Source organism: Aplysia californica, unplaced genomic scaffold (genome assembly GCF_000002075.1).
Source record: "Aplysia californica isolate F4 #8 unplaced genomic scaffold, AplCal3.0 scaffold00105, whole genome shotgun sequence".
Classification (NCBI taxonomy): Eukaryota; Metazoa; Mollusca; class Gastropoda; order Aplysiida; family Aplysiidae; genus Aplysia; species Aplysia californica.
Genome location: NW_004797375.1, coordinates 1237666 through 1253968, shown reverse-complemented (window position 1 = coordinate 1253968; position 16303 = coordinate 1237666). Strand labels below are relative to the sequence as shown.

Genomic DNA, 16303 nt, shown 5'->3' with positions numbered 1-16303 from the left:
TGTCTTTGGTTTCTGCAATATTCTATGGGTTATACTTAAAGTAAAAGCTCATTGATTCTTTTGATTGCATTCTTACATAATGTTTGTTTTACCCTGCACAGTCACTTTTTTTTTTCCTGGTATCTGTGCCACATGGATACGATTATTGTAAACTTAATAAATTCATAAAGAAGTCGCTACTTGTCTGTTCATCTGTCTGTCTGCCCATTCCATTTTTTATGGGCCTTTACTGACCAGCTACAGTCAATTTGTCCGTACCGAGTGAGCATGTTTGTTGTTGTTTTTTCATCCCATGTCCTGATTTGGTACCGCACATTTGTAAGTTATGTAGAAATTGTATTAATATGATAGCAATTGCTATGCTTCAAGATGAAACAAAACAGAAAAAAAAAGAAAATTGTATGATATTTGATGTTGCTTAAGATGTCAGTAAGTAAATATTTTAATAATCAATCTTTTCAATAGAATGTTTTACATATTATGTTTTACATTTTACTTCAACTTTTACATTCTTAAGGTATCTGAACGGAATTATTACATTTCTCAATATCTATGTAAATTTTACATTTTGCTATCTTTAGTTTTAGCATAATATATATATATAATATTTGTGCAGGAGGAAGGGCCTCCTTATTCATTTGTAATGTCTTTAAGCTCAACTCCACCTCAACTACGCAGTTAACGAGCTGGCAGCTGGGGGCTCATTTGCCCCAACAGAGACAGTTTATTCTTTACTCATTTCAGCTGTTCCAATTGTAGGTCCAACATCAATGACACTGGGTTACCGTGCTTCAACTTAATAATGTACTTGTGAGTGCGAAATCAATTTTAACATCTTTAAAATCCAGAAATATGAAAGCACCCAGCAACATACCTTTGTAGAAGTGTACATCCTCAGATCTCCCATTTTTATCTTTTCCATTTCATAGAAAGGCATGATCTTTGGTACCAGTCTTATGGTAGCTATATATATGAAATGGCTGTCTTATATAATTCTGATATGCTATACATTTTTCTTGTTTAAGGTAAATGGCACTCTTCTACCTCCCATACAGAAGATAGGCTACATGTTGAGTATGAAAACGGCAGGAAGCCTACATAGTGCTAAACGTAAATGTGTGTACTTTGATTTGTTTTTTTTCTCTCTGGAAAAGGCTGAATAATTATTCCTTTTTAGGTGTTATGTACTTAACTTCCTTCTTTACTGTGATAATTTTTTCCTCGTGACTTTTGTTTAGTTGTGAAGAAGAATGAGAGAATGTATACGTGTGTCTGTGTGTTAATGTGTGCCTGTGTGTTTTGCATGTATGTGTACCTCTGTTTATTTCTTTTTTACTCCCACATTGTTTTTAGAGAGCAGGTCTTGGACATCTCCACCACCACTCAGTCCTTTTCCTGCCACATTCACATACAAAACGCATTGTAATGTTGTAGTTGTTGTGTTGCTTGTGAAAACATAAGTTCATTCATAAGGTTCACAACAGGCGAGACAAGCCAGAAAGATCAACGTATTATTGTTTGCTCAATCCGTCCACAATTGACTCTTTACTAATGTACTTTACTGTTTTTGGCATGCCATTGGGTCAAATAATAATAATAATAAATAGCATTTGTATAGCGCATATCCCCGCTTAACAGCAGGCTCTATGCGCTTTACACTATATTATTACCCCAGCAGACCACAGAGCACTCCGAAACATTCTCAGCTTCCCGGGAAGCATACAGTGCAAGCAGCTGATTAAGCGCTCAAACACTAACAAACTGACAAGATCTTTCGCTGTCTGTAGCCGGGTACCCATTCCCACCTGGGTGAAGTGAGGAAAATTCGTGTTAAGTGCCTTTCCCAAGGACACAACATCGGGCCCCTGACGGGATTCGAACCCACGACCTTACGGTTGCGAGTCCGAGAGACTAACCACTAGGCCACCGACGTCAGTAGGTATCTGCTTGACTAGGCTGTAGGGAAACCCTGATTCAAATCGCATATACCGCTTTTTTTTTGGGGTGCTTTGCTAAATTTTCGTAGCCGTCCGTATCAGCATCTGTGGTGTAGCGGTTAGGCACTTTGCTGTCACGGGCACGAGACCCAAGTTCAATTCCTGTGTGGAGATACATTTTTTTATTGAATATCTCAGCCCGGGTTGGACCCCTCCTTGTAAATGATCTAAATTGTGTCAATGGTGGTATAAAAAGCACCGACTTTTTTTTTTTAAAGTGGGAAACTCTGTTTGGAATCACCTTTTGGGCATTTTTTCGTTTTGTTAAGTTTTCATAACAGTCCTACAGGAGATGGATTTCCGTTTGGTTGAAAGATCCCGAAATTCCATTTAAATAGTTCTGTTCACTTTAAAACTTCTACATTTTTTATTTACAAGAAAAAAAAAGGAAACACCTGTGCCATGAAACCCTTAACTGCTTTGTCGTTAACACATTTGTGATAATTGTCACTGCTGAGATTATATTGATCTTTGGTTTTTGCAATATTTTAAGGGTTATGCTTAAAGCAGATTGGTTGTTTTGATTATATTCCTACATATTTATATTTGTTTCACATTGTAGAGACACTTCTTTCTGTGTGTCTATGCCATGTGCGTCATAACTGACCACCCAGATTAGAGGTGGCACCTCTTTAACAGCCTGTGTTGGAAGCGGCATTTAACCCTATCCATTACTTTGTGTTTTACTATCGTATCCTTACGATGTTAGGAACTCTGTGCCACCACTTTCAAAGAGGAAATTTACTCGTAAATCCGATCTGTATGCTTTGCATAGCAGTCTGTCAAAATGATTTTTTAGAAATACTGAAAGTTTCAAAGAGATTTTCATTCTTGAAGCTTTCTAAAATGTGAAGAATGTGACCCCGGGGGTACAAAATGACCCCAAGGGGTACGGATAGGGTTAAGTTGTGTTTAACCGTACTTGCTTTACTTCGTCTGGAAACTTCACAATGTAAATTATATTTATTTTGTTGTGTCCTCCCTTTCTTTCTTTCTTCCTTATTCACCTTTCTTTATTTTCTCTTCCCACTAGGTTAAGGGTTTCACCTTAAAAAAAAAAAAAAAGATATGTGTCACTGAAAAGGAAGTTAATTTTAATTAATACCAAAGGAATCGCTTGTGATGAGGTCAAACCATTTCTTTCGAAGATGACTATTCAGTTCTCGAAGATTCAGCTTTACCATTCTGTTTCTTCCACCTGCCTGTGCCATATTGACCCGTGCCTGCACCATAACTTGCTAAATCGCATTCGAAATCTTTCGCCGTAGACAGTCTATGGTGGTTTTCTTTTTTTTTTTTAAAAGCCGTGGATTTTATTGGCATGTCGTTATATTGTTTGCGATGATAGGATAGATATAATAGTTATCATCGCTCACGAGGTGTAAGTTCGTCACATTTACCTACTGGAACGTATAGGGCATATAGTATGTGTGGAGGATTGAAAGCTGTACCTTTATAGGAACTTAAAAGACTGATATGTTTTCAATCATTGTGGTATAACTTTTTCTGTCTATGTCAACAGGTGTAGGTTCTTCAGAAATCGTCAGATGTTTTAACTTAATTAAAACTTATTTTCTGAAAATAACTCTGAATGTTGAGAATAACAAAACTCAATTTGTTTGTGCATCTCGGTAAACAAAAATGGCCTACTATTATTTGACATTGTTTATTATATATATATTATGTATATAACTGCCATGTCATGCATGTTTTTTTGTGAGATCAAAACTTTTTTTTTAATTTCTCAAAAAACTACTCATGTAGGCATCATGGTTAAATACCAACCCACACATTGCCCATTTTCCTTCTTTTTTTTTTAAATTCACCACAAAAAAAATGGATAAACCCCGAGCAAACAGTCTATTTATTGAACAAAAAGAAAGGAAAGAGATGAATAGCTGAAAATGTTTAACTTGCAGAGACAAGGGTGAAAAGATGGGCATGCTATACGTATATACATGAACTACATCATGATATATTTTTTAGGGTCCCCGCAGTTTAATTGGTACAATGACCGTAGCGTCTTATTTTAGTCATGTCATTTTCTTTCTCCTTGCAAAGTTTACAAAATATTGACATCCTCAAACAAGTTCTAAAGCTTAGAGTACATTAGGCCCTCTGCTTAAGAAACCTAATTTAGGCCGAGAAATATTGGCTATCATTTCAAAATATATCTTTGTAATCGGGTGTTTGTTCTAGAGAAGCCATTCGGAACTTTGGAAATAGAAAATTGTTAGTCTTTTTAGGTTCTTCGACATCACATTTTGCTCTGTTTAAATTTTGAATTATTGAAGAAAATTTTGACTCTCACTCAAACTGGCTCAGGACTTTCATTCTATATTCTTTGTTTTTCTTGTCTAATCTTTACAACAATTCCCACCACTTTTTTTCATTTTTATACAAGTTTAACTACAATTTTTGTCCATCTAAACATTATATTAGCACTCTTAGCAATATATTTGTGCACATTGCTTACTGAATTTTGTTGGTAATTTTTAACTCTTAATCTGCTTCGTCACTGATTTTTTTTGTGATATTTGCCATTCTTCAGCTTTCATGTCAATTTTAAGTCTGTGATTAAAAAACGAGTTGTCTTTGCATTCTTCAAGTCAACACGCTGAAGAAATGATTTGACTAACTCTTTAACAGGCTAAAAATAAACACAAGTGAAAACAAACTGACGTTTTTTTCTCTGTGGTTTGTATTGTTCCTTTCTTGGGTTTTTGTTTTTTTCTTTGGGGTGGCGGGGGGGGGGGGCAAGATATTGGAATAAACTTATTGTATTTTTTTAAACACTCGTGGTCTTTCGTGATAAAATGTCACTGATACAATATTTACTATGAAACAACCTGTAAACAAAGATTTTGACAATTTTGTGACTCTGCCAACTGAATTTCCTTTTCAAATGAAAGAAAGATGAAGAAAGACAGAAGAAGACAAATACAGTACATCAAAGTAAATATCAAAACTGCATGCAGGAGAGCATGTGAATATGAATTGTACTCACATAATACTAATAGAAAGCTTTTGTATAGCGCAAATTGCCACTCAACAGCAAGTTCTGTGCACTTTACAATCTATATTATTATCCCAGCAGACCTGATTGCATTCTGAAACAATCTCAACATCCTTGGAAGCATAAAGTGCAAGCTGCCAATTTATAGGGGCAAAAACACTAACATGCTGACAAGATATTTCACTGCCTATGACCCATTCACACCTGGGTGAAGTGAGGAGAACTCGTGGAAAGTGACTTTCCCAAAGACACAATATCAGGCCTGAGGCTCAAACCCCCAAACCCGCAACCTCATGATTACTCCGAGAGAGTTCTGACAGACAGACAGAAACAACACAGTGAAAGAGCTAAAGTAAGACATGGCAGTGGCACCTTCCAACCACCCACAGGGTTTCACTTCAACAGAGTGTTTGTTGTAATGTCCTTTGCTGTCTCTCTTTCTCCACCCTCACCCATTCTCTCAGTATTTTCTAGTTAAGCCCCACTATTTTCTAGCTCATCCTCATTGTTTCACAGTATTTTCTAGATCAACTCTAATATTTTCTAGCTCATCCACACTATTTTCTAGCTTTCCCAAATATTTTATAGCTCATACCAAATATTTTCTAGCTCATCCCTATTGTTCCATAGTATTTTCTAGCTCATCCCTAATATTTTCTAGCTCACCCCCCGGTGTTCCTCAGTATTTTCTAGATCATTCCCAGTATTTTCTAGCAGATCCCCCAATTTTGCCAGTATTTTCTAGCCCATCCCCAATGATATCTGGCTTATCCCAAATATTCCCAGTATAATCTAGCTCATCTCCAACATTTTTCAACTCAACCCTAATATTTTCTAGCTCATCCCAGGTATTTTTAGCTCATCCCCAGTATTTTCTAGCTCAACCGTGATATTTTCCAGTTCATCTCCAGTATTTCTAGATCATCCCCAGTATTTTATAGCTCAACCTTAACATTTTCTAGCTCATCCCCACTATTTTCTAGCTTAACCACAGTACTTTGTAGCTCATCACTATTGTTTTTCACCTCATCCCAATTTTTTTCTAGCTCATCCCTAATATTTTATAGTTCATTCCCAACATTTTCTAGCTCATCTCCGGTATTTTTTATCACATCCATAATACTTTCTTGCTCATCCCCAATATTCCACAGACTTTTCTATGTTATCCCCAATATTTCTTATCTCATCAACAATATTTTCTAGCTCATCCCCAGTATTTTCTAACTAATCTTTAATATTTTATAGCGCATCCCTAATATTTTCTAGCTCGTCCCCAGTATTTTTTTTAGCTACTGCCCGGTATTTTCTAGCTCAACCCTATTATTTTCTAGCTCATCTCCAGTAGTTTCTAGCTCAACCCTAATATTTTGTACCTCATCCCCAGTATTTTCTAGCTCATTCCCAGTATTTTCTAGCTTCATCCCCAGTATTCCTGAGTATTTTCTAGATCATTCCCAGTATTTTCTAGCTCATCCCCAATATTTTCTGGCTTATCCCAAATACTCCCCAGTATTTTTGTAGCTCATCTCCAACATTTTCTAGCTCAACCATAATATTTTCTAGCTCATCCTCTGTATTTTTAGCTCATCCCTAGTATATTCTAGCACAATCTTGATATTTTCTATATCATCCCCGGCATTTCTAGATCATTCCAACTATTATCTAGGTCATCCCCAGTATTTTATAGCTCAACCTTAAAATTTTCTGGCTCATCCCCCAGTAATTTCTACTTAATCCCCATTGTTCCACTGTATTTTCTAGCTCAATCCTAGCGTTTTCTCACTCTTCCCCAGTATTATTTATCTCACCCCCCCCCCCCCCCTTGTTCCACAGCAATTCCTAGCTTAACCCTAATATTATCTAGTTCATTCCCCGTATTTTATAGCCCATCCCCAGTATTTTCTTGCTCAACCCTAATATTTTCTAGCTCATCCAAAGTATTTTCTAGGTCATCCTCGGTATTCCTCAGTATTTTCTAGATCCGTCACAGTATTTTCTAGCTCATCTCCAACATTTTCTAGCTCAATCCTAATATTTTCTAGCTCATCCCCAATATTATTAAGCTCATTCCCAGTATTTTCTAGCTCAACCCTGATATTTTCTAGATCATCCGCAGCATTTTCAGGCTCATCTCCACTATTTCTTAGCACAACCACAGTATTTTCTAGCTCATCACTAATATTTTTCTCCCCATCCCAAATATTTTTAAGCTAATCCCAAATATGTTTAGTTCAATCCCAACATTTTCTAGCTCATCCCCATTACTTTCATCACATCCCCAATACTTTCTAGCTCATCCCCAATATTCCCCAGACTTTTCTATCTCATCCCCAATATTTCTTATTTCATCAAAAATAGTTTCTAGCTCATCCCCTGTATTTTCTAGCTCAATCCTAATATTTTCTATCTCTTCCCCAGTATTTTCTACCTCATCCCCAGTATTTTCTAGCTCCATCCCCAGTATTTTCTAGCTTATCCCCACCATTCCTAAGTATTTTCTAGATCATTCCCGGTATTTTCTAGCTGATCCCTAATATTCCTTGCCCTTCCCTAATATTTTCGCGCTTATCCCAAATATTTCCCAGCATTTTCTAGCTCATATCCAACGTTTTCCAGGAAACCCTTATATTTTCTAGATCATCCACACTATTTTCTAGTTCATCCCCAGTATTTTCATAGCTCAACAATAATGTTTTCTAACTCATACCCGGTCTTTTCTAGCTCACCCCCATTGTTCCACGGTATTTTTTGCCTCAACCCTAATCTTTTCTAGTTCATCCACAGTATTTTATAGAGGACCCCAGTTTTTTTCTAGCTCATCCCCGGTATTCCTCAGTATTTTCTAGATCAATCTCAGTATTTTCTAGCTGATCGACGAAATTTGCCAGTATTTTTTAGCTCATCCCCATTATTTTTTGGCTTATCCCAAGTACTCCCCAGTAATTTTTAGGTCATTTCCAACATTTTCCAGCTCAACCCATATATTTTTTAGCTCATCCCCAATATTTTCTAGCTGATCCCCCGTAATTTATTGCTCAATCATAACATTTTCTAGTTCATCCCCAGTATTTTTAAGCTCATCCCCATTGTCCACAGTATTTTCTAGCTCAATTCTAACGTTTTCTAACTCATCCCCAGTATTTTATAGCGGATCCCCAGTATTTTCTTCCTTTACCCTAATATTTTCTAGCTCATCCCAAGTATTTTCTAGCTCATCCCTGTATTCCTCATTATTTTCTAGGTCATTCCCAACATTTTGTAGTATAACCCTGATATTTTCTAGATCCTCTCCAGCATTTTCAGGGTCATCCCCACTATTTTTAGCTCATCACTAATATTTTTTACCTTATCCCAAATATTTTTTTAGCTCATCCCTAATATTTTCTAGTTCAATCCCCACATTTTATAGCCCATCTTCAGTATTTTGTTTTCATATCCCCAGTACTTTCTAGCTCATCCCCAATATTCTTCTGACTTTTCTATCTCATCCCCAGTATTTTTAGTGTTTTCTAGCAGATCCCCAAAATTTGCCGGTATTTTCTTACCCATCACCAGTTTTTTCTGGCTTATCAAAATATTCCCTAATGTTTTCTAGCTCATCTCCAGCATTATTTTTCTAGGCAACCCTAATATTTTCTAGCTCATCCTCAGTATTTTCAAGCTCAACCTTGATATTTTCTAGACCATCCCCAGTTTTTTCTAGATCATCCACACTATTTTTTAATTCATCCCCAGCATTTCCTAGCTCATGCTCAGTAATTTATAGCTCAACCCTGATATTTTCTATATCCTCCCCAGTAATTTTATAGCTCATCCCCAGTACTTTCTTGCTCAACTATAATATTTTCTAGCTCATCCCAAGTATTTTCTAGCTCATCCCCGGTATTCCTTAGAATTTCTTAGATCATTCTCAGTATTTTCTGGCTGATCCCCAAAGTTTGCTAGTATTTTTTTGCCCATCCTCAATAATAATTTTTCTGCTTATCAAAATATTTCCAAGTATTTTTGTAGCTCATCACCAACATTATTTTTCTAGGCAACCCTTTTATTCCAGCTCTTCCCCGGTATTTTTAAGCTCAACCCTGATATTTTCTAGATCATCCCCAGGTTTTTCTAGATCATCCACATTATTTTCTAGCTCATCCTCAATATTTTCTAGCTCGTCCACAGTATTTTATGGCTCAACCTTAGAATTTTCTAGCTCATCCCCAGTATTTTCTAGCTCATCTCCATAGTTCCACAGTATTTTCTAGCCCAACCCTAATATTTTGTAGTTCATCCCCAGTGTTTTATAGCTCATCCCCAACACTTTCTTGCTCAACTCTAATATTTTGTAGCTCATCCCCAATATTCCCCAGACTTATTTATCTCATCCTCAGTATTTCTTATTTCCTCAAAAATATTTTCTAGCTCATCCCCAGTATTTTCTAGGTTATCCCCAGTATTCCGAAATATTTTCTAGATCATTCCCAGTATTTTCTATCTGATCCTCAAAATTTTCTAGTATTTTTTTTGCCCTTCCCCAATATTTTCTGGCTTATCAAAATATTTCCCGGTATTTTCTAACTCACCTCCAACATTATTTAAGCAATCCTTATATTTTCTAGCTCATTACCAGTATGTTCTAACCCAACCCTGATATATTTGTAGATCATTCCCAGGGTTTTCTTTTTCATCCACACTATTTTCTAGTTCACCCCCAGTATTTTTTAGCTAATCCGCAGTATTTTATAGCTCAACCTTAAAATTTTCTAGCTCATCCCCAGTAGTTTCTAGCTCATCCCCAGTATTCCTAAGTAGTTTTTAGATCATTCCCAGTATTTTCTAGCTGATCCCCAAAATTTACTAGTATTTTTTTGCCCATCCTCAATAATTATTTTCTGGCTAATCAAAATATTTCCCTGTATTTTCTAGTTCATCTCCAACATTATTTAGGCAATCCTTATATTTTCTAGCTCATTACCAGTATTTTCTAACCCAACCCTGATATATTTGTTGATCATTCCCAGGATTTTCTTTTCAACCACACTATTTTCTAGTTCACCCCCAGTATTTTCTAGCTCATCCCCAGTATCTTATAGCTCAACCGTAAAATGTTGTAGCTCATCCCCAGTAGTTTCTAGCTCATCCCCAGTATTCCTAAATATTTTTGTAGATCATTCCCAGTATTTTCTAGCTGATCCCCAAAATTTACTATGTAGTATTTTTTTGCCCATCCTCAATAATTATTTTCTGGCTGATCAAAACATTTCGCAGTATTTTCTAGTTCATCCCAAACATTATTTTTCTGGCCAATACTTATATTTTCCTGCTCATCCCCAGTATTTTCTAGCTGAACCTTAAGAATTTCTGGCTCATCCTCAGCATTTTCTAGCTCCTCCTCATTGTTCCACAGTATTTTTTAGCTCAACTCTAATATTTTGTAGTTCATCCCCTGTATTTTATAGCTCATCCCTAGTACTTTCTTGCTCAACTCTAATATTTTCTAGCTCATCCCCAATATTCCCAAGACTTTTCTATCTTATCCCCGGTATTTTTTATTTCATCAAAAATATTTTTAGCTCATCCCCAGTATTCCTAAATATTTTTTAGATCTTTCCCAGTATTTTCTAGCTGATCCCCAAAATATGCCAGTATTTCCTTGGCTATCCCCGATATTTTCTGGCTTATCAAAATATTTCCATGTATTTTCTAGTTCATTTCCGACATGATTTTTCTAGGCAACCCTTATATTTGCTAGCTCATCCCCAGTATTTTTTAGCGCAACCCTGATATTTTCTAGATCATCCCCAGTATTTTCTAGGTCCTCTACAATATTTTATAGCTCAGCTTTAAAATTTACTAGCTCAACCCCTAGTATTTTCTTGCTCCTCCCCACTGTTCCAAAGTATTTTCTAGCTCAACCCTAATATTTTGTAGTTCATCCCCAGTACTTTCTTGCTCAGCTATAATATTTTCTAGCTCATCCACGGTATTCCTCAGTATTTTCTACATCATTCTCAGTATTTTCTAGTAGATCGACCAAATTTGCCAGTATTTTCTAGCCCGTTCCCAATATTTTCTCGCTTATCCCAAATATTCTCCAATATTTTGTAGCTCATCTCCAACATTTTCTAGGCAACCCTAATATTTGTTTTCTAGTTCAACCCTGATATTTTTTAGACCATCCCCCGCATTTTTAGACCATCCACACTATTTTCTAGTTCATCCCCAGAATTTTGTAGCTCATCCCCACTATTTTCTATCTCAACCACGGTATTTTCGAGCACATCACTAACAATTTTCACCTCTTCCCACATATTTCTAGCTCATCCCTAATATTTTCTAGTTCATTCCCAACATTTCACAATTCATCCCCAGTATTTTTTGTCACATCCCCAATACTTCCTAGCTCATCCCCAGTATTCCTCAGTATTATTTAGATCTTTCCCAGTGTTTTCTAGCTCATCCCCAAAATTAGCCAGTATTTTCTTGCCCATCTCCAATATTTTCTGGCTTATCCCAAATATTCTCTAGTATATTCTAGCTCATCTCCAACATTTTCTAGGTCATCCCCAGTATTTTCTAGCTCATCTCTGATATTTTCTCGATCATCCCCAGCATTTTCTAGATCATCCACACTATTTTCTATTTCATCGCCAGTGTTTTCTAGGTCATCCCCACAAATTTCAAGCTCAACCACGTAGTACCAGGACCATATTATCCCACTTGAGAGATAAGACAAGTTCAAACAAACAACAAATAAAAGTTGGTAATATTCCAATCCACTTGGGGAAAAAATGTATTAAAAGTATACCGCAATTATTTTTTTGCTGTATTGCAGGCCTGCAAAAAAACAATGTGAGAAGTGTACTACAATTTTTAAAATTTTTTTTACAAACAGTACCAACCCATTTGAACCATTTGACCTATTTAACAAGATATTCAGATTTTGACAGTCAAACACACACAGAAATCAAAGAAACTGAAGTTCAGCACATCTATGGCATTTTCTTTAGTTTTATTGAAAATCAACCAGAAAAAAAAGAATAGGCTCAGGAAGCTAATAACAACGCATTATAATTATTTTTTTTGCTCAAGTTCCTAAAACCTGACAATGTGGGTGTCCCTCTTTCCTTCAAATATGCATCATCCGCATCTCTCCTCCTTTTCTTTGTATGTTACTCTCTCTCTAATGACACCTCTAATCTTTGGTACTGATATGACCCACTTGTATTGCAAGTAAGTGCCATAAAAATTTTAACAATAACAAAACAAACAAAAAACAATACCTCACATTTTCCCCTTCTAGAAAAACTGTTAGGTCTGAACTACACAGTAGGTCCATGTGTATACATTTTGTACTTCCCAGTCCTCTGTTTCTCCTTAATAAATTTCTACCCCTAGTAAAGCCTGATTTTAAGAAAATCCTAAGACCATCTTTGTACAAAAACAACGTTCAAAAGGCCGAAATTTTACATCTTCCATTGGGCAATCTTTTTGTTCCTGATGAACTTCCCTCGGGGGCTGTGCACATTTTGCGGGAGGAGAGCGCAGTATGTCGGAGTTACTGCCCCTGGAAGAGAAGAAAAAACATAATATAAGGTGGCAACATCTTTACATTTCTCGGCACTAAAAAGGAGAAGTGACAAAATATCTTTTAAAAAATTATATACAGATGAGTTGTACCTCACTTTTTAAGAGTACTGCAAGGACTCAGGACAAGCAGCAAATACTTCGCACAGAGTGGTGAGATGCGAGAGACAAACTTAGAAATATCTATCACTCACCCACTTCAGGCAATGAGACAGACAACAAGACATTTATCTATTACAAAACAAGGTACAGTATATCTACTGCCGTAAGCTGATAAAACGTCTTTTTTTCTTTGGAACAGTTTCGAGAAAAGGAGGGTTTTTTTGGTCTGTGTAATCCTTTTAAAATTATAGAGCCATTCCGAAATTTGAATTCTAATAATCTATTTTTTAAAATTAGTCACAGTTTCAATTTGATTTTTTTTTTCAAACAAGTAGGGTAACTGATCAGGCTTTCGATTTTAAAATAAAAATGTTGGTTACAAAATGAAAAATGGCGTTTTGTCAGCTTACGGCAGAGTACTCACTGTGTTGAAAGACAAATTGAACCCCCCCCCCCCCCCCCCCCCAAATAAAAATGCAGTAGAAGAAAATGTAAACATTATAAATTCTAACAAACAAAGCAATAATAATTCCAATGCTCAGTTTCTCAAAAGACAAACTTTAAAAACGGACAAACGAGTCACATGAGGAAAGTTTTTACGCAAAAGCAAGAAAAAGTACAGAAGGACAAACTTTGACTTTGAATATTTCAAAGAACTTACAAACACGATCACAGTGGAAGAATATCTGTATTTCTAAAGACAAACACATAATACTGTTCATGGAAAAATAAATTTAGTACTTTTTCTTTTTCTTCAAGAACAAGCTCTGAAATTAACAGACATCAGTGATCACAATATAGTTCGTCAGTCACTACTCTGCTCAGATCTGCTCTAAAAACCTATATCAATCATCCTAGTCTTTTCAATTCATTCATCTTAACTACAGCTTTTCTCGATACTGAATAAACTATTCTTAGTCAACCCAACCTCTTTTGCTTTCCATTTTTCTCGTGAAAGCAAACTCAATATCATTAACTACAAAACAAAGAAATAAATGTAAATCAGAAAACACACATACATACATACACATACGCACGCACTCACTCACGCACGCACGCACGCACGCACGCACGCACGCACGCACGCACGCACGAACGCACGCACGAACGCACGCACGCACGCACGTACGCATGCACACTGAGACGCACACACATTCGCACACACACACACGCGCGCGCGCGCGCGCACACAAACGCACATACACTCACACTCATCAATATTTTTGACGACAAAATGAAATGTCTTACCCTGGTCAATAGTGAGCGGGCCTCTGTGACTTGACATGTCTGTGTCCACATACCCCGGGCAACACTGGAACGTCACAACAATAAGATAAGATGAGATAAGGTATGGAAAGAGAGGTAGCACAGGGCAACACTGGAACGTCACAACAATAAGATAAGATGAGATAAGGTATGGAAAGAGAGATAGTACAGGGCAATACCGGAACGTCACAACAATAAGATAAGATGAGATAAGGTATGGAAAGAGAGATAGTACAGGGCAACACTGGAACGTCACAACAATAAGACAGAAGAGATAAGGTGTGGAAGGAGAGATAGTACAGTATGGCATGCCTGGGCTGAGAGAGGAACCCTCTCCACATTGCTTTTAGCTTTAGCTTTAGTAAGAGTTTTATGGCATATGCAACACAAGTAGGTCATACAGATTGCTTTTAGCTTTAGGTTTAGTAAGAGTTTTATGGCATATGCAACACAAGTAGGTCATATAGACTTCAACATAAGTTAACGACCACTTGCAAACAGTCTGAGCGGTCTTCTTGGGTCGATCTGCACGTGAGCGTTCTTAGACTCATCCAGTGGCTTGATGGCGCTGCCTCAGGCTGACAATGACAGAGTGTGACACTGCAAGCCTTCTGGCAGCTTCTCGGGCTCCAACTCCATCCTGCGGCCATGCAATAGCTCTGGCATGATCAATTCGAAGTCTCTCGGCTTTCGTCTTGGTAGCATGTTGATGCGATTCTGGATTTTGCGCAAACGACGGCTTATACTTATATTGCGACCAAAATGAGCACAGTTCGAGACCGTACGTCCGTTTATGGCGTGCATCAGAAATTTTAACTGTGGAAAGTCCGTGGTGTCAGACAAAAGTCAATTTTTAAAAAGCATATTTGGCTAAAAATCCGCGAGGATTTCCGTGCAGCACGTGGTGGTTTTTCCCCTTAAGCAAGCTTTGAAGTACGCATTGTTAACACATTAACGCTTTAGGAGCAAACAGTTTTGAATCATTCCTTGTCTTCTTTTTTCGGATTTTTAAAGAATCGGGGCTCTCTGTCAAGGTGGTCCTTCACTTATGTTGAAGTCTGTATGAGAGGTGTTACAAGAGAGTAACATACGAAGAAAAGAAAGAGATATAAGCACGACAGATCGCTACCTCAGCATTACAAAGTTATATCTGCTCAGTACTTAGTTTTGAGAAATTTGACGTCAAAGATTTTTTGTTTCCCAACACGTCAAGCTTTTTTGTAATGCAATTCTTTGAATATCTTGATAATGTCAAAGATAGTACATAACAAGATGGGCCACTCCTCTCTTTGAGCCAATTAAAAAAGTGTCCTCAAATTTCGGTGGCGCCCTCTTCGCAAATGCGCACCCTTTGCGAACAGAGTTACCCTATTTGATTTTGAAAAATCAGAGTGAAACTAGCAAGTTTTTAAAATAAATTTCGAAAGAACGCTTTTTTTAAATGGTTACGCAGACAAAAAACCTCTTCCGGAGGAAAGGGTGATTGTTTTCTTCGTTTAATTTGACTTTAGAATGAAAGGCGAGAGGTCATTAAAATATATTTAAAATGTTAAAAACTCCGCACTGAACGAACCCGAACTGCTGATGAACAGCAGTCGATCTGCGCAAGCAAGGAGGTGCTATTCCTATTCTTCTTCTGGAAAAACGAAAGAGGGCTTCAAAACAGACTGCAGCGCCATCTGAAGCAAAGAGCGGACTTCCGGCAGACACTTTTTTGGCTGAGTGGCCCGTCTTGTTATGTACTATCTTTGATAATGTTCCCGAATAATCTTACGATCGTGCTAGAGCATATTATAGAACATTGGTTTCTGACTTCATAGTCTTCGTAATTCAAAAACCGCCAAAAATGTCAGAACTTTGTAATTTTGAGGAAGCGAGACGTTTGATGGGAAAGAAGGAGAAAATGACTCCAGAGTACCCATCAACCATCCACTCTCAACACCCAAAGTGACGTGGAGACGCACAGTAGAGTCTGAAATAAAGTCCTGGAACCATTCGTGGGGGACGTTGACCAAGATGGGCCAAAACAGACAGAGATGGAGATCATATTATGTTGATGCCCTAAACGCCAGATGGGGTGACGGGTAGTAAGTAAGTAAGTAATTTACTAAGGTAACTAAAAGCAGGACAGAAAAATATAAGACTTACAGCATTGACCACAATATCCTCCGCCCCCTTGGCGTCCAGTTCTCTCTGCTGTATGATGGACATGACAGTCACGCCCACTTTGGACATCGCGTAGGAGGAGTTGGAGAAGCCCTGTGCTTGGTGCTGGTCAGTCTGAGCAGACCTGTGGTTTCCGAGACACGACACTTTAGCACTTTGCTTTCTGCTCTATAATCCTAAT

General features: G+C 37.3%; 1 protein-coding gene across 1 annotated transcript in view; it reads right to left on the bottom strand.

The window, feature by feature from the left end:
• Positions 1–11994: 11994 nt before the first annotated feature.
• Positions 11995–16303, bottom strand: part of LOC101852313 (carbonyl reductase [NADPH] 1) — an 18233-nt gene continuing 13924 nt past the window's right edge. The window contains exons 7-9 of the mRNA XM_005095513.3: positions 16105–16246; positions 13939–14002; positions 11995–12568 (exon numbers count right to left, since the gene is read on the bottom strand). Coding sequence (XP_005095570.1) covers positions 12468–12568; positions 13939–14002; positions 16105–16246 — 307 coding nt within the window. The 3' untranslated portion in view covers positions 11995–12467. The remainder of the gene's footprint in view (positions 12569–13938; positions 14003–16104; positions 16247–16303) is intronic.